General features: G+C 39.5%; 1 protein-coding gene across 3 annotated transcripts in view; it reads left to right on the plus strand.

Annotated features, from left to right (window-relative positions):
* The window catches only part of RAPGEF6 (Rap guanine nucleotide exchange factor 6), a 121,885-nt gene that overhangs the window by 82,018 nt on the left and 16,706 nt on the right, over nt 1-23,161 (plus strand). For 2 of the 3 annotated variants that reach the window (XM_084216063.1, XM_084216065.1), the window contains exons 10-25: nt 397-555; nt 772-924; nt 1,446-1,610; nt 2,484-2,591; nt 2,946-3,149; nt 3,833-3,941; nt 5,667-5,910; nt 6,508-6,665; nt 7,803-7,817; nt 10,478-10,718; nt 11,693-12,076; nt 14,273-14,484; nt 15,370-15,493; nt 17,843-17,866; nt 20,521-20,741; nt 22,732-22,923. In XM_084216063.1, the coding sequence (XP_084072189.1) occupies nt 397-555; nt 772-924; nt 1,446-1,610; nt 2,484-2,591; nt 2,946-3,149; nt 3,833-3,941; nt 5,667-5,910; nt 6,508-6,665; nt 7,803-7,817; nt 10,478-10,718; nt 11,693-12,076; nt 14,273-14,484; nt 15,370-15,493; nt 17,843-17,866; nt 20,521-20,741; nt 22,732-22,923 (2,713 nt within the window). The remainder of the gene's footprint in view (nt 1-396; nt 556-771; nt 925-1,445; nt 1,611-2,483; nt 2,592-2,945; nt 3,150-3,832; nt 3,942-5,666; nt 5,911-6,507; nt 6,666-7,802; nt 7,818-10,477; nt 10,719-11,692; nt 12,077-14,272; nt 14,485-15,369; nt 15,494-17,842; nt 17,867-20,520; nt 20,742-22,731; nt 22,924-23,161) is intronic. The other variant, XM_084216064.1, reaches the window with a different exon arrangement.

Consider the following 23,161-nt stretch of genomic DNA (forward strand, 5'->3'; position numbering starts at 1 on the left):
ACACCTGGAATGGCATTTGCTGTTCATCCCTCCCAGAAGGGGTGAGGTGGACTCATCTCTGGTAGTGACTAAATGGGTACCCAGGGAAAGAATGTTCATTCTCACTAAATGGTACAAATATATCATAGCAATTAGCCTACTTATTAAGAAAGCAATCTATTCATCAGTATTTCTCCCTCCAGAATCAGTTCTGAAGTGAATGAAGAAAAGATTCCTGTTTCAGTCTCCATCTCTTACATCTCACTGCCTTGCAGTGCAGTGTTGGTGAATTAAATGTTGCAGAGATGTGGTGATAGCAAAATGGAGGCTACAAGAATGAGCCTTTCTGAGATAAGAGCTTACAAAAGTTGTTGAATTAGCTTCACTTTTAAATTTTTTTCTTCTTGCTTTCTCTAGCTTGATTCTTGGTATGTTATTTTAAATGGCACAGTAGAAATCAGCTATCCTGATGGGAAGAGTGAGAGTCTCTGTATGGGAAATAGCTTTGGGATTACTCCTTCACTGGACAAACAGTACATGAATGGAGTGGTCAGAACCAAAGTAGATGATTGTCAGGTAAGGTTGTAATTCTGTATAACTCCCTCTTATTTTTAAGCATCTAATAAAAGAAAACAGGTTGGAATGGGTCCAGAGGAGGCTACAAAAGTGCTCTGGGGTGCACAGCCCCTCTGCTGTGGAGAGAGACTGGGAGGGTTGGTGTTGTTCAGCCTGGAGATGGGGATACATTCATATTTTAGATGCTTTAATGACTATTGTTCTCCTTGGGAACAGTTTGTGTGTATAGCCCAGCAAGACTACTGGAGGATTCTGAACCATGTAGAAAAAAACACTCACAAAGTGGAGGAAGAAGGAGAAATTGTGATGGTAAAGGAGCACAGGGAGCTGGATCGCAGTGGAACCAGAAAAGGACACATAGTTATCAAGGTACATTTCTTTCTGTGCTTTCCATTAATCTATTAAACTTTTATTTATTAATAAATAAATTTGAATCTAGTCTACGTATTCAGTTTTGTCTGTGTCAGCTCAAAAAACTTGATTGGAAGGGATGTGTATTATATTTCAACTTTACTTCCATTTCCCCTTTAATAAAGTTACATACATTGTAATCTGTTCAACACATACATTGAGTTTTGTATGGGGAGCACCCTTTGGGGTATTTATGACCTTTTTTTTGTAATCTGAAAGAGGAACTTAAACTGCTTACTAAAAATTAAAATTATGGGAAGTTACTAATTGTTTTAGCCAGGTGTTACCTTTGCAAAATGTCAGGGCTGAGAGAAGCAGGAGGATTTAATTTAAACCTGTTGGTGCTTTCTCCCCTGAGTTGGCCATAACTGAACTTTCTGAAAGGATTATACTGGTCACATTGGGTTTATGTTGAAGTACTCTTTAGGGAGAGGTAGTGATGAGAGATATCAGTTATTTTTTGGTTTGCTTTTTTTAAGGCAACACCTGAGAGACTCATCATGCACTTGATAGAGGAACATTCTATTGTGGATCCAACCTACATCGAAGATTTTCTTTTAACATACAGAACATTTCTAACAAGTCCCTTGGAAGTCGGAAATAAACTCTTGGAATGGTTCACAGTGGACAGCCTCAGGGATAAGGTTGGTTGCAGTCTAAGAGATTTAATATTTCTGGTGAAAATGTATTTAAATTGATCCCTTTTTGTATTGCTGATAAGCTAGGATAAATAAAACTAGGTTTCACTCTGTCTAACTGTGTGCACATTCATGAAAAACCTTGATAGTCTGGAACTTATGCCAATTTGTGGATTCTTAGCCAATGTTTTTATGTGTTTTAGCCTTGAGCTGAGGAAGTCCAACATGCTGTCAAAACACTGGATGTTTTGTATAGGAAGTTGTGCAGGGTCTGCTGTGGTTACTGCTTCTCTTCTTACCTCTTTCCATGCTTTTCATTTTGGTAACTACTGGTTTTCAATAAAAGCAAAGATAAAGAGAAGTGTGTCATCAAACAAAAGTAGAAATGGTATCATTTAGAAGAGAAGCTGCTATAGACTCAGACTGACTTTATAATGAATGGTAGTGACTCTGTAGCACCAACAGAAGCAATCTGAAGACTTAACTACAATTTCTTAGAAGAAAGCTTTTTATTATCACAACTAGAACTTCCTTTAAAGGAATCATTAGGATGCTTTAAAAGGTAATTTTCCTGAACAGTGTCAGGAAGGCTTAGCTGAGGATGGATTTATGCACCAATAGGTACCAGTGAGGTTGCCAGTATTTTTTAGGCATAAAAATACTTGTGTTTTTAAATTCTTCATTTGCTTCCACAAATACAGGGAAAAAGAAGATGATTTCAAGTGTAAATGTTTTTTCCTATCAGATACAGTAATCTGTTTTATGTTCTTCTGCCATGTCCAAGTATTCCTCTGTGTTTATAGATGAACGCTTATAGGAGAAGAACCATAGGTACCTTTATATGTATATCTATATCCATAATTTATTTTGTTTTTACAGGTTACCAGAGTAGTGTTACTGTGGGTGAACAATCATTTTAATGACTTTGAAGGAGATCCTGCCATGACTCGATTCCTGGAAGAATTTGAAAAGAACTTGGAAGATACGGTAGGAGCAAAAAAGAATGAGTGGCACATTTTCCAGTTCTACATATTTCAATCTTTGAGGGTTACCAGTACCTAAAGCTGTAGTCTCTAAGTGTAACAGTTAGCAGGTAGCTTTTAACATGGGACATATTTGTTCTTAAGTATAAATTAGCTATAAAGGCCATATAAAGTAATACCTATGGCACTCACTTGGGAGTTTCTGCATTTCTGCAAAAGAGGGCAAGGTTTATTTAGTAAGAACTGAAAATCTGGTATGAAAAATCTGTTTTCTGGCACTTGGGGTATTTTTCACAACTGTTTTTCCATTTCTGATAAAAGAAACATTGCGCTGCATTTTGTGTCTTCTGTGTTACAGAAAATGAAAGGCCATCTCAGATTGCTGAATATTGCCTGTGCTGCCAAAGCAAAATGGAGACAAATCACCCTGCAAAAACCTTCCAGAGATTCTCCCCTGTTTTTCAGCCTTCTTGGAGGCAGTGACAAAGGGTTTGGCATTTTTGTAGAGACTGTGGAGATAGGCAGCAAAGCAGCAGAAGCTGGACTTAAGCGTGGTGATCAGGTAAAAACAACTAAGTTAATTTAAAATATCTGCTTCACCCACCTCTTGGTTTTTCTCAACAGAAATATTATGCTGTGTACTAAAACCAAGCCACTGGCAAGTGTGGGAATGCCACAGCTCAGCTTCCATTTCTGTCTGTTAAATGGGTTTCTATGAAATAGTTTTCAAAATATGTAAAATATTTAAATATTCCTAAAACTGAATGGGAAAAGAAACCAAGTTATGGTTATCTTTTGAAACTTTCTGATTGGAGATATGGTTACATTGAAACCATCAGATTGTTTTGTGGGATGGATTCTCACCTGATGTGTTTGTTCCCAGCTCATTGAGGCAGGTGGAACAGTGACAGGTCACACTCAGTGAAAATCCAGCCTTTGAAGTGATATCTGTGGCTCATGAGCCACCATTTCTGACTAATTGCAAGATTGTCATGTTATCATAGAAAATAAATTTATTTAAAGCATTTTTCAAGTAAAAATGGAAGTCCTACTTATTTACAGGATATAACTTCTCTGACATGATGAAAATAGTTATTTTACATGGAATATTTTCATTCTGTAGCTGCTGTAAAGATTATATGGTAATCCCTGGGAAGTTCTTACTGTGTCTGTATTATCACCTTTGTATTTGTAAGTCTGTCAGATATATGTTCTCCTAATAGTCCCAATTTTTATTTCTTAAAGATAATGGAAGTAAATGGACAGAATTTTGAGAACATTACCTTTGTAAAAGCTCTGGAAATCTTAAAGAATAACACACATCTCTCCATTACTGTAAAAACAAACATTTTTGGTGAGTAGACTTTATATATAATGTATTTTTATCTGTGAGAGAAAAACTCCACTCCTTCTGGCTTTATGAGTGCCATAGGGTTCCTTCTTCTTTTTTCCAAGTTGCTCTTGAGGTGGGAAGTTGTGCAGGAGTCCCCTCATTGTGCCTCTGTTTTTTTGGATAAGTTCTCATGTCCCAAGGGCTGCCTGTTGAGTGGCACAGAGCCAGCACAGGCAGCTCTTCAGCTCCCTGAGAAATCCTCAGATGACTGTTTAGGCTGATTTAGTGTCCCTCCATGCAATGGGGCTGAAACCAAGCCAGGGGATCTGGACCAAAATATTTTTGCCAAGAAACAGCAAAAATGTAAGACTGGGATTTTGTGAAACTTTCTTTAATGGCTGTAAGAATGAGAGGATAAAATACCTTTATAATTGAAAAGGGGCTATAAAAAGTGGTATGGAATGTAAATGTCAGCTTTTAATTGTCATCATGAATATAAACACCTAAATACCTCTTTAAAATCTCAGTCAAATCATGTGTTCTTTTTCCATAATCTTGTTCAGGCAGCAGCATGACAAGAGCTACAGAAAGAAGGAGACTGTGCACAGGATAGCTCCTTCCTCCATAGCTGTATCCATATCTTCTGATGGTTTTCTTCTCCTATTTCCTTCCTCCAGTTACCTGCCCTTGCTCACTATTGATTTTCTTTTCATTATTATACTGTGTTGATCGCTGTGCAGCTAAAAAGGTCCAAGCCCTCAGCAGTTGTTTATTAGCATAATGCAAAAAAAGCTTGAAACAACCAGAGTCACCAGTGGTCCAGACATGAAATGAAGCATCACTATAACTGAGACAGGGATGGCTTGTTCATTGGTATCATAAATGTGAGCAGCGTACACTTACAAGTGGGTTCTAATCTCCTCCTGCTCGCTGATACAATTTCAAGGTGATTTCTTTGACAAGTTTTAATGAATTAATATCTTGAAGCTTTTTTCAACAGTGATACTTATTGTGCTGACTTTTTAATTGAGTGTTAAGTATCTGGTGCTGACTATGAGCAATTCCTGTTGTTCTATTCAAATCTGTACTGGGAAGGCTTGTAGCCTTAGCTTTTATTATACAACAGAAATGTACCATTTAATTGGACTTTCTGTGCAGAAAGTTTTGGTTGCCTTCCTCATAGGGACAATCTGAGTAATTTGCATTGTTTTCAGTTCTGCATTTTTCCAGTATCACTGTATTTTCAATAGAAAATCCTGAATTTCTGACTTGAAAGGTTTTCAAAAAAATTTTAAAGGATCTTTAAAGAAGTAATTGATGTTGACAAGACATTTTGAACTTTTTTTCCACCTTATATATGTGGAAAGAAACAGAACAAACCCCCTATAATTTCTGTGGAATTCTAGCTTTGAGAATGTCAGTGTGGGTTATAGACTAGCTTAGTTTCATAAATGCAATAGGAAATCTGATGCAGCTTCTGTTCAGTAGTGTTAGTAGAGGCAGAGACAGTTTGGGAGAATATCAGTCTGTGTTGCAGTTACTCTTGAAAAGGCATGTGCACTCCATTATCTAAAAGATGCAAACAAAGAAGCCAATAAATGCATAGTGTTTATTGCCCTGAATGCAGTGTTTCCTTATTCTCTCTCTGGGATGTGAGAAGCAAAAGGTTTGAGAGGAAAATAATATTTCATTGTTAAGTTCTGAGTGTGCAAAAGTTACTCACAACAATTATATCTTCTCTTACAGTGTTTAAGGAGCTGCTCTGCAGGATAGGACAGGAGAAGAATGGAATTCCACATATTCCAAAAATTGCAGAAAAGAAGAACAACCGTTACTCTATCCCAGATATGCCTGGAGATGTGGAACAGATGTTTCCCCGTGAAAAAGGAAACAAGAAAATGAAAGCAAACACTGTATCTGGTGGAAGAAACAGAATCAGGAAAATTTTAGACAAGACCCGTTTCAGCATCTTGCCTCCAAAACTGTTCAGGTTTGTCAGACTCTTTTGCCAAAAACTAATGGTTCCTGATTAGGTTGTGGTACTTTAATCATAGAGTAGTTGGAAAGGGATTGGGTTGAGAAAGAATTTAATATCTTAAAGACTATCCCATTCCAGCCCCTCCCAGGGGAAGGGACACCTTCCACTCTCCCAGGTTGCTCCAAGGCCCATCCAGCCTGGCCTTGGACACTTCCAGGGATGGGGCAGCCACAGCTGCTCTGGGCAGCCTGTGCCAGGGCTTCATCACACTCACAGGGAAGAATTTCTCCCTAACCTCCACCTAAAACCAACCCTCTTCAGCCTCAGGCCATTAAGAGATACCAGTTGCTTAGTATTTCTAGTCATTATGTCCATGTTGCTTATGTTTTTTAAAAAATCATGGCACCTGCTCCATGAGTGCAGAACAAGACCAAAATATCTTTTCTCTCCCCATGAACGCTTTCAAATCTTTATCCCCATACTGGTTTGAAAGCCTGTCTACAGCATGTAGTTCAAACAGCTGAACACCATTATTTTTCTTAGTGTCATTCATCCCAGGGTGAAAAGGAGGAGTTTAATGCAGATAACTGAGGCAGATCTGTTTTGCAGTGATGGCAGCGTGAGCCAGTCTCAGGACGACAGCATCGTGGGCACGCGGCAGTGCCGGCACAGCCTGGCCATCATGCCCATCCCAGGCACCCTTTCATCTAGTAGCCCTGACCTGCTGCAGCCCACAACCAGCATTCTGGATTTCTCTAACCCTTCAGGTAAGTGGCAGCTCGAGGGTGATTTACAGGATGGTTAGCAAGGCAGCTGGGGCAGGGGGAATATTGCAGCTGTGCTAGCATCACTGGTGCTGAGTGCAGTTGCCTGGCATTGTTAGGCATCCTGTGGGCCTGACAGGGATGAAACTGAAATGTGCTGAAAATCCACACTGCCTGAGCCTCTCTTGCCTACTTTTTTAGGTAATGTGAGACTTACTTTTTTTTTTACAAAGAAATGTGTTTTGCCACTTCTGAGAGCCTTTCATTTACTTGGCTCTGGTGGATGGAGATAATCTTTGTTAGCCCCTTTCTCCTTTGCCATCTCTCCTCAGCGCTTTGATTTGTCCATCCTTCTATCTGCCAGTATATATTTCAGGCAGTACTGTGGATGGAATAGGACTGCCATGGTACCAGCACAGTGATTTTCATATTTTACAAACATTATGTATACTCAACAGTATGTCTAAAATTCTAAAAAATGTTTTGAGATATGTGCTCTGGGCTTTCATTGCTATTGCTGTAGGAATCCAGTTTATGGGGTGGCTGCAGGAAGCATTTGTTGCAATAGGCAGCTGCCTGTAAACATGTCTAGTCAGAATAATTTTTTCCCCTATTTTAAGTGTAAGTTCTGTACATAATGACATATTCTGTAAAGTGTTTTGTGACTGTGACTTATGTTTACATAAACTTGCAGATTTCCCCTTTAAAGGGATATGCACAGATATATACCATCAGGTGCAAAAGTACCCATAGCAAAAAAGTTCCCTTTTTGCTGCAGTTCCAGATCCTTGCTGCCTGCATGAGAGCTACATGTTTTTCTAAAAACCTTCATTTAATACTATACAAGTTACTGCTTAATATGAAATGGTGGTAACTAGTTCATCTTGGATAGAATCACAGAATGATTTGGGTTGGAAAGGACCTTTATTGGTCATCTATTCCAGGCCCCCTGCCATGGGCAGGGACATCTTCAGCTGGCTCACTTTGCTTTACTTTAAGCTTGCTATAACAAATATGCTGCCAGTTTGAATGTCAGAGAAAGCCAAATTATTTCTGACAGTGTACACTTGATAAGTTTTGTAAGCATCTCAATCTTGATTTTGTGTTGATACAATGTTTTTCTTTTTCTCCTGTCTGCAGCTGTTGGGTTTTACTGTAAGTATCCTCATGTAAAGCATCCTGCAGACCTTAATATTGCATGGCTTGCCTGTAAATGTAACACTATCAGACATTGCACTGGCGTGGTTATTACTGTGGGGCATTGGACAGCCCTGTGCTCTGTGATTTTCCTTAAAACAAATCCATGGGTTCCTATACAGGCACAGTGCTGTGCTGAGGCTGAGCCCTGCATTTTATTCCCATTTCTGCCCCCAGCACACTGAATGACTTCTTGCAGGTTCCTCTGCTTCTCTGTGGCCTTGCTTTGAAGGGATGAAGTTTCTTATATATGTCTCTTTCATAGAACTGAAGCTTCAGAGGATAACAGTTTGAGGTTTAGTTTGTTCTTCTGTTGTACTTCATAACTAAAATTCTGTGCATGCCAACTTGAAATGTGCTTTGTATTGTCAAAATGAGCTGAATAATGCATAAAAAATTTAATTTAATAATTTATGTTTGCCTGCTTAAAAGCAAAGACTATGAAGACAGAAATGTGCCTGTAATCTTTCCCTTATCTGTCACAAGTTACATTATTTTGTTTGCATGGGTTTGGGTTTTTTTGTTTGTTTGTTGGTTCTTTGGTTTTGGGGGTTTTTTTTACTTTTTTCTCCCCAATTAAATTTCAGTTTTACACCTTGAGTGTGTTCTTGTTTTTAGGTGTGGATACTGAAGTATAGATGTTTCCCTCTTCTGTTTCTTTATTATCAATTTTATGACAGGCACTTCTTTAATTAATTCAATATGTCATTTCCACCCCTTTCACTCTGAAATAAAGTACAAAATACTTCTCCCTTATATTGTCCCTATTCACATATATATTGAACTTCTGATATTCAGCTACAACCCAGCTTCTGATGAGAGTGTTCTGATAATGTTTTAATCATAATCATGAAACAGGGGAATTGGCTTTCAGTTGGAATTTTTTTAACCCAAGTTTTCTTCCATCTTAAAATTTATTTACAACTGATGTTGAGCCTTTTTTTTTTCCAATGGGTGGGACCTTAGGTGCTGGATTATAGATTATCTCCTTACTTTTTACCTTGAAATTCCTTCTTGTGCCTATAACACGTATAAATCCTGATGCAAGAAAAAGTTACCCCAAGGTCAATGCCCGCAAAGAGCTTTGTTGCCTCTTTAAGCAGTGGATTTTGATGGAGGAAAATCAGTGTATAGGCAGTGGGGTGAGCAGCATCTGAAACTGTGCTCAGAGAGCTGCTGCTGGGAGTGCCTGAAGGACCTGGGTGCTCTGCCCAGCAGGATGATTCCCTGGGCTGATTCCCCGTGGGCAGAGGGACCCCTGACCATCACTGGGGCTCCAGGGCAGCTCACAGCTCAATCCACAGATTTGGCACTCAAGGAATGGACAAATAGCAGTGAGAGAAGAGGAGGGGAGGGCTGTTTGGGAGGCTGTTGCTTTAATGACAGCCCTTCCCTTCCCTCACTGGGGATCTCTGATGCAGCAGTTATGGCACATCTGCCTCTGGTGTGGTTTTGGAGAGCTTCAGACTCTGAAGCCTTGGCTGAGGGCTCAGCAACATCCTCCCACCTTCTCAGCTCTGCAGAAAAGTTGTGAAGTTTTGGTCTTCAGGGAAGGGAAAACTGGGCTTCCCTGTGCTTGAATTACTGTGCATTTTGACTCCTGACATTTTTTAAAAAACCAGTTTTATTTTGAAAATCAAACTTTCTGTAATAACTAATGGAGCAAATTATTTGCAATCATCGAGCTGCGAATTAAACACATGTTTCTGTAGATATTTATTTCCTGCTGTAGGCTGCCTCAGATAGAGCTGTTCTCTAATGCATTTATAATACATAAAATGTGCTATAAATAAGTACACCAGCCAAAGAATTAACTGCTGGCAGCAGCTTAGTTCCTTCAGGGGAGAGTGAGGGTAAAAGCTTGCGGCTAGTTCAGGGAGCAACCAAATCTCCTTTCCTCCTCATATCCTCCCACCCCAAGCTCATCCATCCATACTTGGTGGCTTCCCATCCCTGGGAAGAGTGCCCTGGCACGTGTGTGGACCTGGCTCTCACAGACACAGGAAAGCCAAAGCAGGAATGTTGCTGCCAAAGTTTTTAAGACACACTGTGAAGGAGCCATGCACAGTCTAGTTACATACCTGCATGTCTTGTGCTTTGACTGGGGTCGTGGGATGGTAGAGTAATTGGGTTTTAGAGGAGCAGAGAGGAGAAGAGTCTTCTTTTTTCCTTACAAAGATAGAGAAAAACCCGGAGTATTTTAAATATTTTTAAAGTTCAGCATTTTTTTTTCCCCAGAAGCTGGTTGTTTTTGTTTCCTGATGATCAAATGGGACAGTAAATCAGAGAATCACAGAATGGTTTGACTTACAGTAAGATCATCTAGTTCCACCCCATATCTTCCACTAGACCAAGTGCTCCAAGCCCCATCCAGCTTGGTGTTGAACATCTCCAGGGTTGGAGAATCCATAGCCTCTGTGGGCAACCAGTGCCAGGGCCTCACCCCCCTCACAGGGAAGAATTTATCCCTGATGTCCAATTGAACCTGCCCTCCTTCAGCTCAAGCCAATTCCCCCTTGTTCTATCACATGCCCTTGTAAAATATCTTTCCAGATGACCTTGTGTCTTTTCAAGGGAAAAGCACTTCACACATTAAAGGTGTTACGCTCTTTTTTTAGATATTCCAGATCAAGTGATACGAGTTTTCAAAGCAGATCAGCAGAGCTGTTACATCATCATCAGCAAAGACACTACAGCAAAGGAGGTGGTGAGTCACGCTGTCCACGAGTTCAACCTGACAGGAGCCCCTGAGACCTATTCCCTGTGCGAGGTGTCTGTCAGCCCCGAGGGCGTCATCAAACAGCGGCGCCTCCCGGACCAGTTCTCCAAGCTGGCTGACAGGATCCAGCTCAATGGACGGTGAATATTCCTTGTTTTGCTTGCCTTTTTTGGCTTTCAGGATTGAAATGTTGCATGTTTGAAAAGACCTCCATGATAATTAAGCCCAATATCAGGGTGTTTTAATTAAAATAGATGGTTATCTGTTGGATCATCTTCCTCTTCTGCACCCAAAAATCCCTCCCTAAATATACAGCAAGCTTGCTTGATGGCAGCTAAATTTAGCAGATCGAGATAATGTATATAATGGTTTACTCTTAGAGGAAAAGGTTATATTTGTTCTGACACTTCTCACATGTACTTGAGGATTGAAGAACACAATTAATTTCTTTCTCAGTGTCATACTGCAATGAACTGATACTAACCTGAGATAAATTCTTCCATTTTTAAGTAAACTGTTCTGAATGTTTCTGAAATGTTAAGTGCTTTGGTTTTATCTGATGACCTGACCCATACCTGAACAAAGTTTATTAAAGTAAAATATTCAGTAGTTGTCTTTGCTAGGCAACTGAGGGAATTTATGAGTAGTAAACTTTTGTGTATCTGAAAGTGATTTACCTGGAACCATGGAATGAATTTTCCAGATATTTTCATTTCCTGAGTACTCTGTGCCTCATGTAAATATTAGTATGCCACAGTAAATTTATGGAAAAAATACCACACTAAATTTGTGTAAGAAATGTAGAAATACATTAACAGGAGATTTTTCAGGACTAGTGTGTTTTTAAAATGCTATTTTCGTTGCTGAATTTACAAATGGAAAAGGTGAGCACTACAGCATATTACAGAGTACAGTGTAAAAATATTAACAAAGAGCTTTTGAAATGTTTGTTTGCTTAAGTAATGGTGCTGTTTTACACTAACTGAAGTACAAGGTTATGTTGTTCCTTCTTGTCTCTAATGCTCACAGTGATTGGTATAGTTCAATGCCTTTGCATTCACAAACCCTCTGAAGAGCATCTCTAATGTGTTGTTGTTCCTCAATCATTCTTCAGGTATTATCTGAAAAACAATATGGAAACAGAAACCTTATGCTCAGATGAGGATGCTCAAGAGCTGCTCCGAGAGAGCCAAATTTCCCTCCTGCAGCTGAGCACCATCGAGGTGGCCACTCAGCTTTCCATGCGGGACTTTGAACTGTTCCGCAACATCGAGCCCACCGAGTACATCGATGACCTTTACAAGCTGGACTCCAAAACAGGCAATGCTCACCTGAAACAGTTTGAGGATGTCATAAATCAAGAGACCTTCTGGGTTGCCATGGAAATTTTAGCAGAACCCAACCAACTCAAAAGAATGAAGATTATTAAGCATTTCATTAAAATTGCTCTCCACTGTCGAGAATGCAAGAACTTCAATTCCATGTTTGCGGTGATAAGGTAAAATACTTCCCATTTCTCAGATCTGATCGGTGCTGTCACATGCAATTCTGGTAATCCAAATGAAGGGAAAGAAGTGGGAATATCCTGAGCAGACTACAGCTGGGGCTGGGGGGCTTTTCCAAAGCCAGACTGGTCAGGGGTGGATTGTCACCGGAGCCTCTGCGCTGTCACCTCAGCTCTTCAGTCCTCTTGTGGTGCTAGGTGTGAGAGTCTCTTTTTCACTGGTACCTCACAGGAAAAGAGAATATGGGCACAAAGCACTGTGTGATTGATGAGCTGCAGAAACCTGCCTGAGCATGGTGTCATTTTCTGTGACTTTGGCACCCAATTTCCCTTCTTTTTGTCAGTCACTGTTACTTTTCCAGGACGCAACGAATCGTATATGTGATGATGAGATTACTTTATTTCTTCCCTGCATTGTAAGGACTTCCTCAAATCAGTCTTGTTTTGGTTTCATTTTCCTTCTCATTCTTTCCTGTCATTTGCTTGCTTCTCTGTTTTATTTTTTCCCTCTTCAGTTGCACATTTAAGCTTTCTCTTCTGATTTATACTGAATGCTGCTGCTTTAACAGCATGTGTTCATCATTTCCTGTATTTGCAATTATCTTACACCCAGCCTTTACTGTAGGAAAAAAAAGACACCGTGATTCATCAGACAAAGATCTGGATTTGTGCTTTATCCCAGCAGCATTATAGAAAACAACATTTTAAAATATTTTCTTCCATGTCTAACCAGTTCATCAAATGTATTGGCTTGTGGTTAGTCATTAAAGATTTAATGAGTTTCTGTGAAGGGTACTGGACAGTCATTGAGATTGTGGCTGCTCCTTATGTGGGAATACACACATGGATACTGATTCTAATTTTTATATTCTGCTCCCTAATTTTTCATGGTTTATTCTAGGTAAGGAAATTACTCTTTCTGCTTCTCATTTAAGTCCAATCAGGCCATAACTAAAGTGGTCTTTAGTCTGGAAAAAAAAAAGGCAAATAAGTTAGTTTTTGTTTTACTTTTATTTCCAGAAGAGTACTTTTTTGTTAGCATATGGCACAGGGGTTTTCTTTCTTGCCTTGTCCTGCACAGCAGTTTGGTGCCATATGTCTCATGAAATAGGAAGATAACCATCTTAATGTAGCGTGGCAAAGAGGAGCTGTGGGCTGGCATATGTTTGATTTTTTTCATGTCAGAGAAGGCTTTGTTTGGCATAGCATGGAGAGAAATTTGTCTAAAAAATAAACCAGATACAAAATAAGTTTTTGAAAAAAAAAATAAATCTGAGAATAGCAAATTCAGTGATAGTGTGGCTCTGGATTTGCCAAGCAGTGCTGGAGCACATCCCTTTCCAGTTCTGCAAAGGTGATGACTTTGCAGTTACTGCAGAATTCCTTGAGCATAGGTGGTGACAAATTATGATAGGGAGAGTGGATTTAATTTATTAAATGTTTTTATTTAATGGGGTGTTTTTGCATCCAAATAATTCTGGATATATTTTTAGTTAGTGAGAATGAGGGCACAGTGACAAGTTTTAGCATATCTGCTGCTTCCAATTCTCAGTCACTTGCTCATTTACAAATGCTCTTGTTTGAAGCTCTGAAGTCAGAGAATCACAGAATGGTTTGGGTTGGAAGAGACCTTAAAGATAATCTCATTCCAACCCCCTGCTATGGGCTGGGACACCTTCCACTAGACCAGGTTGCTCCAAGCCCCATCCAGCCTGTCCTTGAGCTGGATGGAGCATCAACAGCCTCTCTGGGCAACTTGTGCTGGGGTCTCACCACCCCCATAAGGAAGAATTTCTTTTAAAGTCATGCCCCTTCTGCTTGGGATGAGCTCTGCACTGTTCTCATTTTCTGTGCAGTCATTGGTTCACCTCATGCATTTTTTACCATTTTTGTTCGTAACCGTGGCATACATTTTTACAGGATTCTTAAATAGATGTCAATCCTGTATTACAGAGGTACTATTTTGGCAGTAATTTGAAATTTGTACCTTGAGCAGTCATGTTTTTTACCACTCCTGTTTAAACAGCAGAGGGTTATTGTGATGAACTCGTAGCCCTCTATTCACCCAGCTCCACAGTTAACCTTGGGAAAGCTATTTTTAATCCTTAAAACAACCCCCCAACCCTTCACTTCCTTCTGAAAGGTAACAATTCCACTCACAGCTAATAATGAAACATTTCTGCCTTGCAGCGGGTTAAATCTTGCACCAGTAGCTCGTCTCAGAGGCACTTGGGAAAAGTTACCCAGCAAGTATGAAAAGCACCTCAGAGACCTTCAAGATCTTTTTGATCCATCTCGAAACATGGCAAAATATCGCAACATCCTCAGCAGCCAGAGCATGCAGCCTCCAATTATCCCACTTTTCCCTGTTGTCAAGAAAGACATCACATTTCTGCATGAAGGTAATGTCAAACAGAGAGAAAATAAATGAAGCATTGAATGTACTTCAGCCCTTTCTTCAGTGTTCTGTGTGTCCACGTGTGTCTAACAAAGCTGCCGCCAGTAGGATGCTTCTGAGGGATCCTTTGTAGGAGTAAAATAAAATAGAACTGGGAATGCCTAATGGAAGAGACTGGTCCTAGACAAAAATAAAAAATAAGATGCATATTTTTAATATTTTGAAAGCGATGATGTAATCCTCAGCTCTCCTGAGGTTTAGGGTGGAAGCATAGGCGAGTGTGCTGTCTGGTAGCTACACTACTTCAAATATTTTCTCTTAAAAAAAAACTTGTTGCTGTAATGTTTCCATGTTGTGGCATGCACACAGTGCTACACCTCCTACTCTTACTTTCAACATTTTCAAGGGATTTTGTTTAAATATTTCCATCTTATTCCCTTTATACAAAGTCCTGTTTACAACTGGTTGAGGTGAACCATTTCCAAATATGATTAATTCTTGGTTGTGATGGTTCAGAACTATTTGAACTTCTTTCCTAATGTGAATGTTGTTAATGTCAATTCTGTAGTTATATTATTTTAATATTATGCAGGTGAATTTGGGCATAGTTCACTTCTTCCTTTTTCCTCCTACTAATACTTGTTACTTTAGAAATCAGGTAACAAAAGAATATAGGGTAGTCCAAGTGGGTTTGATTCCATCAGTGTTTTGAGAGAACATAGTCTTTTCCCAAACTCCGGTTTTCTTGCTACTTTGATTAAAAAAATTGAGTTGATTGGGGGACAGGGAGGGGAGAAGGGTAACAAGGGAAGAACTAGAAGCACAGTGGCTGTTCAGAAATATTTATTACTCCTTTTATTTTCCTTATATGCGTGTTTCAATTATGCAGGCAACGATTCTAAAGTGGATGGCCTGGTAAATTTTGAGAAGCTGCGGATGATTGCCAAGGAAATCCGCCAAGTTGTCCGAATGACCTCTGCAAACATGGATCCAGCTGTGATGTTCAGACAAAGGTGTGCAATGGGAGGGGCAGCAGCACTCAAGGGGTCTCACTGTGGGGGGATCTGGGTCTCTGTGTGCATCAGCACGTTGGTATTTCATTGTGTGCCTCGTCATTGACATCTACCATCAAACCACAGCCTTTATCAAATTATGGCAGAACACTTGATGCTTCCCAGACCTGCTTTGAATGACTAATAAACCAATTTATTGCCTTTAAAAAGCACAGAGGAATAAGTTCTAATTTTAATGATACATATTTCTGCCAAATAAAATGTTAGTGTCAGTAGAGTTTTGAGAGGTATAGTATTACAGGGTACAATATTTAGATATGAGAGAGAGATAAAAAACACCTAAATCACTGATGTATAGATCTGAAATGCTGTTTCAAAACAAAAACCCAGTGATAACATATTAAATTCAAACTAAATATTTTTTATTTGTTCTAGGCACAGCTTGTTCCACCTACATAATGTTTGATATGTTCAGGCTTCAGCAGGTGGAGGGTGTTTTCTTGGCTTCATTTTCTTATTTTTTACTTTTTATCTTGATGCTGAATATCACCAGGCTTGGTGTTAACAAAGTGCAGAATAAAAGCAACACAACTCCTAATCTGCTGCTGATTAGCTCCAGATTTTATTTAGTGGAAATGAATTATTTCCTGCATCTGTTTTCTCCCCACTGGCTGAACTGAAAGCATCAGTGGCTCTGTTGTGTCAGGTCCTGACCCTGCAGGTGTCTATGGGATGGGTGGTAGCCTCACTCCTTGCACTGTCTGCCCCAAACTGATGGGCCAGACAAGCCCCCTCGGGGAGTTGGGTCATGGCTGAGTAGCCACATGGCTCTGACTTAAAAAAATGGCAAAGTTCTCTCCTGAGCTGCCCATGCTTGTGTGCACCCCAGCAGAGCAGAGCTCTCTGAACACCCTGGAGGGAGCAGTGCGAGTAGGAGACACAGGGGACAGTTTTTGGGTGAGGTGTGCTTCATCCACCCAAAATTCCAGTCTCCTGTGCAGTTGTGGTTCTCTCTGATCAGGGAATTCAGTTACATCTGTGCAGTGTAAGGAAACAGGGCATGCAAGGATAGGGAGCCTTTCTAGGAGCATAGAGATTTGGTTCCCTGTGGTATTCCCATGGTTGGGATTCACAGAGGATCATCAGTTCTGTCTGGTTTTTATTTGCAAGGCTATCAGGAAAGATGTTTCTTTTTTTCAGGCATTTAAAGGCAGCCTGGATAGGGCCCTGAGCAGCCTGGTCTAGTGGAAGGTGTATAGGGGGAGGTGAAGGGATGAACTTTGGGGTCCCTCTTAACACAAACTGTTCTGTGATTTTGTGACTCTAAAAATAGCCCAGTCTGAGCCAAAAATAACAGATCCTTGTTAATGTTACTTTGTTTCCCAGTGGAGATTCACTTTTATACAGTTGGATAGAAATTAGCAAGATTTCATTTTTAGTATAAAATTATACAGTCACTGAGAAGTTGTGATTGCTTTTCAGAACTCTGGCATTCACAGCTGAAATTAGTCTAGAAATAAATTTCCCTGATGGTCCATGCACTTCCTAAGACCTCATGAAGTCCAATCATTAAATAACTTTAATAGTAAATAGTTACCTTTAGTATGTTTTTCAGAATTTCAGAGCACATTTTAATGACTGTAATTTAAATTACACACACTGCCATAAACTGCTTAGGCATCCAATATTAGAGATAGTGCCAAAGATTAAAAGAAAATAATTCCATGTTTTCATGTAATTTATATTAATTTTCATTGTCTCTCATGTTTGATCTCTCAGTTTGTGTTATGAAGCATTAAATAAATGCTTTTGAAGATGAAAAATGAACAAGAAAAGTCTGTATTAGTGGTAACATGAGACTTGCTCACAAGTTCATTACCAATTACTGAGAGCATCTAGGCTTTCAAGGTGTATTTGGCAACTGGCTTGTTTTCCAGCCAACAGTCAAGAGAAAACAATATCATAAACTTGAACATTGATAGTGATGATTTCTCATACACTTTCAATAGGCAAAGAATGAATTAATTTAATCCCATTTTCTGCAATATGAATGAATTTCACTCCATCAAATTTGAATTTGACTTACAGAAAATAAATTAATGCAAGTTTGAATTTTTCAATTCGTAGGTTAAACAAAAAACTGATAGATATCAAAGTATTTGTCAAGTCTTGCCCCTGCATTTCATGAAAACACTGTGTTATTGTTTGAGAAGAATTTGGCTGTATAGAGATTTTTCTTTTCTGTTCTTTCCTGTCTACATCTTTCTTCCTGACTCTCAACTGTTTTATTTTTTTCCTGTGCTTTTCTGTTCAAATACATGCTTCAATGTATATGGCTCTTGCTTACAGGAAGAAGAGGTGGAGAAGTTTGGGGTAAGTGTAGAGCTGAATGCAACTAAGATAAATAAAGATTATGCAACTCTTAACATACTGCATCCTCCTCGTTAGTGCATGCATCTGAAATACAGCATGCATTTTATTAACCCTGCAATACATGTTTTTTTTGAAAACAGGAGTAAGGGGTTACAGCCAACATTTTACTGCAGCTATAAGAATTCTGAGTTGCTTTTGTGTAGTAGATAAGTTGTTTGAGTTTTGGCTTTGTGCATTAAAAAAAACTTTGCTGTGCAGTTATACTGGAAGGCAAACTATTGTGGGAAGTAAATGAAATAAGTAACTTGCCTTTTAACATGTTACTGGAAAGTTGAAGCCATTCTGCATTTTCAACTATAAAGACACTTTGAATTGTGGTAACGGTGTAGTAATTTCCTCCCTGAGGTTTGTCTTCAGACAACCTTCAAAGTATTTATTTTTAGCATATGGTTAAAATGTATTTCACATTTCCTGCACCAAAATCCTCATTGATCCTCCTGGGAGCATTGGTTGTGTGAGGTCTGGATCATGGAATGACTAAAGATGAGAGTTCTGATGGCCAGGGAAATTCCTGCCTGGCCCAGGGCAATGATTTTAAGACTGACATTGTAGCCATATTTTCTGTGTTGTGTGTTACCTGTGTGCCTTTGCATAGCAGTGATGGGGACAGTGCCAGGACCTGGGCTGGCCATACTGGGCTCAGCAGCTTTGGATACTGGTCCCTGATGCTGGTGTGGATGCCCTTGACTGGCAGCATTTGGTGTTCAGTAATCATCTGCTCACAAGGCAGCTCATGGGGAAAAAAAGCCAGGACCCATGGAGACACTGTAAATTTCTAACCCTTGGAATTACTGGAAACACAAGGGAACAAGGAAAAATAATTGTTGAAAGAAGTAGAATTAAATTGCCTTAAAAAGTCAAATCCAAACTTTGAAAAAGAAAATCAGTGTGTACATAAACAACAAAATGTTTCTATCATTTAAAATGCACATAATTTCCTGATCATTGTAGAATAGCTTTGTGCTTATCCATCAAGAGACAGGAGTGTCCCCTTGCTTTGAATAGCTGTGAACACTGTCATGCCTTTTGCTGCTCCTTGTCTCCAGTAACATTACTTTTTTATTTAATTAAGCTATAAATTGCTGAGAGCTTTTAAGCTTCTATTTTTTCTCAGAATGATTTATTTAACATGTCTGAAATATTGCAGTCAGCTGTTTTCCAACATTTATTTTCTAAGCTCAGTTTACTTGATGCCTTGGATTTTCTCTAACAACATGTTTCATTCCAACTCCTTTGGCCATTATGGCTCTTCTGTGCCTGTTGTTGTTGTTTATTCTGCCACTTGTGATTCTGTAAACACACAAGATCTTGATAAATGTCTTCATGTAGCTTTAAAAATTTTCATCTGAATATCTAAAATTCCCCACACAATCCCAGCTTTGAATAACTTTGACATTTTCCATTAGAATTTACATGTGACTTATACTGTGTTCTCCATTTATTTAAAAATGCATCAGAACTGGTGTGGCTGTAGGACTTTTGGCAGTTGAAACAGAGGTGGCTGTGTTTAAACTATACCCAGATCAGTTTTTTGGTCACTCATCCAGTGTGAATAGGAGTGACTGTTCAGGGAGAGTAACTCATGTTCTTTATCAGTTACAGTATTATTTATTTTTGCTTCACTAACTGATAGATTTGAGACCTCAAAATTAGGAGTATTGAGGAGCATCCTCTTTCATAGATGCAAGCCTGTACAAGTCTGGGTGTATGTATATCATCACTGCCTTCCTCACCTTTCTTGGGATTCATTTTTTAATGATCTGCTCTTCTGTGAATGTTTTTAGTTAATTGGAGAAAGAAGTTAAGTGTGTAATCAAATGCACTTTGGACATTTAACATAATTTGCCCCTTGTTTAACCATTATGAGAAGCTCAGTTTTCCAAGAGGATTGCAGTGGTCACTCACCTCTTTGCTCATCTAAGTGTTGGAAGTTTCTCTGTAAGCCTGATGCACACAGTGGGTACCCAGTTCCTTAAACCAACAAAGTTACCAAGTTTGTTCACCTTTAGAATCTACAGTTGAATTCACAGAGCTGTTAAGGCTGGAAAGGACCTCTGAGATCATGAAATCCAACCATCAACCCAACACCACCACCATGTTGACCATTAAACCATGTCCTCAAGTGCCTTAAACATATGTTTTTTGAACACTTCCAGGGATGCTGCCCCCACCACTGCCCTGGGCAGGCTGTTCCAGGTTTTGACAACCCTTTCCATGAGAAGTTTTTCCTAATGTCCAATTTAAACCTCTCTTGGCACAACTTGAGGCCATTTCTTCTTGTCAGCTGCGGCACAAGCCTGGGGTTCATTAGTGGAGCTGAGTGAGTTCCACACACAACACTGCCCCTTGTTCTTCCCAGCTCCACATTTCCATAGGCAGCCCTGTTCTAGGCTCAAATCCCTGCTCTCAATTTACCCAAATATGTTAAGACAAGTGTTGTTTTAATGCTGTTCATCTTCTTTAACTCATTTGCATCAGCATGCACTAGCCCTAACTGAAGATTATTGGTATTAATCTGCTTTGGCCTATGCTGCTGTAGGTCTTTGTTGCTGTTGAGAACTGAACCTTGAGTGCTTTGATCTTTTCTCTTGTAGGTCTCTGAGCCAGGGCAGCATGAACTCAAACATGCTGGACGTGCAGGGAGGGGCTCACAAGAAGCGCGCCCGCCGCAGCTCGCTCCTGAACGCCAAGAAGCTCTATGAGGATGCCCAGATGGCCAGGAAGGTGAAGCAGTACCTGTCCAACCTCAGTGTGGAGACAGATGAAGAGAAGATCCAGATAATGTCACTTCAGTGTGAGCCTGCATACAGCACTTGTAAGTACAGTGAGCTAGAACAGCAGCATGGTCGATAACATTTATGTAAAAGGTTATTCTCTAAAAATACTCTTAAACTTTTCTTCCAAGGAGAGAATACTGTAGGAAGGGTTGTTTTGTCAGTTCATGTGCTCAGAGCTTCAGCAAGACAGCATGTGTGTTCATGTTTTGGTTGAGCTCAGAAAATTTCTGTGATGTTTTTTATTTTGACCTTTAGTTCCTAAAGCTGTGTGTCTTTCCATCAGTCTGGCAGGAAATCCAATAGCACGTCAACCCTGCTGTCCTTGCAGAGAACCAGGAAGGATAAAAGCAGTCTTTACCATATGAACTGCAAGAAATGAAAAGAGACAAAATCAATATAGAAACTGCAATGGATTACACCTTAGAATAAATGAAGATTGTTGAGAAGGAGAAGTTAGGTCAATATTGACTGATGAGTTTGACATGGCTTGACAGTCACAAATTGAGGACTACAGCAGGATAGCTCTCATAATTTGAGCTCTTGTCAAACAAACTGTTGTCTGACTTGCTGTCTTACACAGTTCAGTAAATTCTTATTTAGAAATGAGAAGTTATGATTGTGTGTTATTTAGGTATTCTAGCAGTTTTCACTTTCTTGAAAGACAGATTTGTTTCAAAATAGATAGGAACAACCATGCTAAACAAAACTATGTTTCCTGCCTGCCTTTGTCCAAAAATAGCATTTTAAGGCTTTTTTTGTCTTCAAATACTGTTTTATCTCTGATGATTTAAGTTCAAAGCATGACTAGGAGATGGCATCTTCAAGATAAAATTTTAAGTCCTTCCCTTACCCAGTATTAAGAATGCAAATCCTTGTTATTCCCTAAGATGCTGTCTTATGCAAATTTTCTTCTAGCATTTACTTCTAAGTAGCCCTGAAGCAGGAAACCTGGAAAGGGCCATATTTAACTCCCTTTTAAAAAACGTTAAATCCTTCATGTTTGAACTCTTTCTAGATGATCTGTGTGCAATCATAGGTAGCAGGTCCGAGAGAAGAACATACATGTTATCGGATTGTTTTTTATTTGTTTAAAAATAAAACTTGTATGCAGTGTGCTAGCCATAGATAATTGAAAGTAAAAATAGGGAATATATACCAACTGTTCTACTTCATGTAGTTAGGCAAATCAAGTCCATATTTTCTTAAACATCAGAAAGGAAAATGAAGTTTAAGTGGATATACAGTAGATTATTATTGAAAGTAACATTTTAAAAAACTGGGGAAAAAGCCCTAAGCCCCAAAATCCACAGGTAGTAGATCCAGTTGAGATTATCCTCCTTACAGGGCTGGGAGGAAGAATAGAGCAGTGATGTGTGGCATGAGGGAGCTGCCAGCCCCTCGTGGCTTTAAATGTGGTGCAGTGAGAGCCCTGACCTGTCCAGGGATGTCTCCCCCCACTTTGGTTGGATTACCCACACTCAGGGGTTCAGCTCCCCTGTTTCTTACCTCAGTAATAAACTTCTGCCCTTGCTTGTGGTGGGAATGAGCAGCAGTGACACTGCAATCCTGTTTTCCAAGAGAATTTAAGGAGAAATCAGATGAGGAGCAGTCTGGGAATTACTCTGTGATTAAAGCAGAAGCTGCAGCAGTGCCCTGTGCTGTAAATCACTTGTGCCACCTAGTGAAACATTTGATGCCAGTTGCAAAGCCGCCTGATTTTGAAAGAGGTGCTGTCATGCAATTGCACCTTGCATGCAAACATTTAAAATACAGGCTTGTGGTAGAAATAAACAACATCTTTTGATCTTTTGATGAAGTACCTCGATGTCACTTTCAAGAATTTAGGGCTTTTTTTTAAAGCTCTTCACACATCATCTTCAGTGTGATGGGATCACCATGTTTGGACTAGAAATGGTTTAAAATACAATTTATCTTCTTTATACTGTGGGTCCTTTGTCTGGATGGTTGTACTGCAATAATCCTGCAGTTGAAAGTGCTAGATATTTATATGCAGTTTTTCCCTAAAAGTGACCAAGAATTTAAGTGAGAGAAGAGGAGGGAAATCTTCTGAAATGTCTCCGGTGCCCATGAGATCAATTGGCCAAACCACAAAAGCTCATCAGCATCAACAAAACCGAATGAGTCAAGTCCTTCAGGTGCCAACTGTGAATTTGTACCCCAGCAGGAAAAAGGGACTGACAAAGGATCATGTCACATTCAGTGAGTATCTTCAGTTCACCTGGCTGGGGAGGTTTTAAGATGTAAATGTAGGAGGGAGGAGCTCTTTTGTAGCTAAGTGGTTTGTGTGAGATACTTTTGTAAACTTCATTAAATTAATTCATTTTAAAACAGCTGATACATATTGCTGTGCTTTAAGAGAGCATGCTTTGTCATTTGCACAGTCTTTTATTACTTTAAAACAGTCAATGGTGAGATGCTGTCTCCAAATATGCTCTTG

This window comes from Fringilla coelebs, assembly GCF_963513975.1.
Source record: "Fringilla coelebs genome assembly, chromosome: 15".
NCBI lineage: Eukaryota > Metazoa > Chordata > Aves > Passeriformes > Fringillidae > Fringilla > Fringilla coelebs.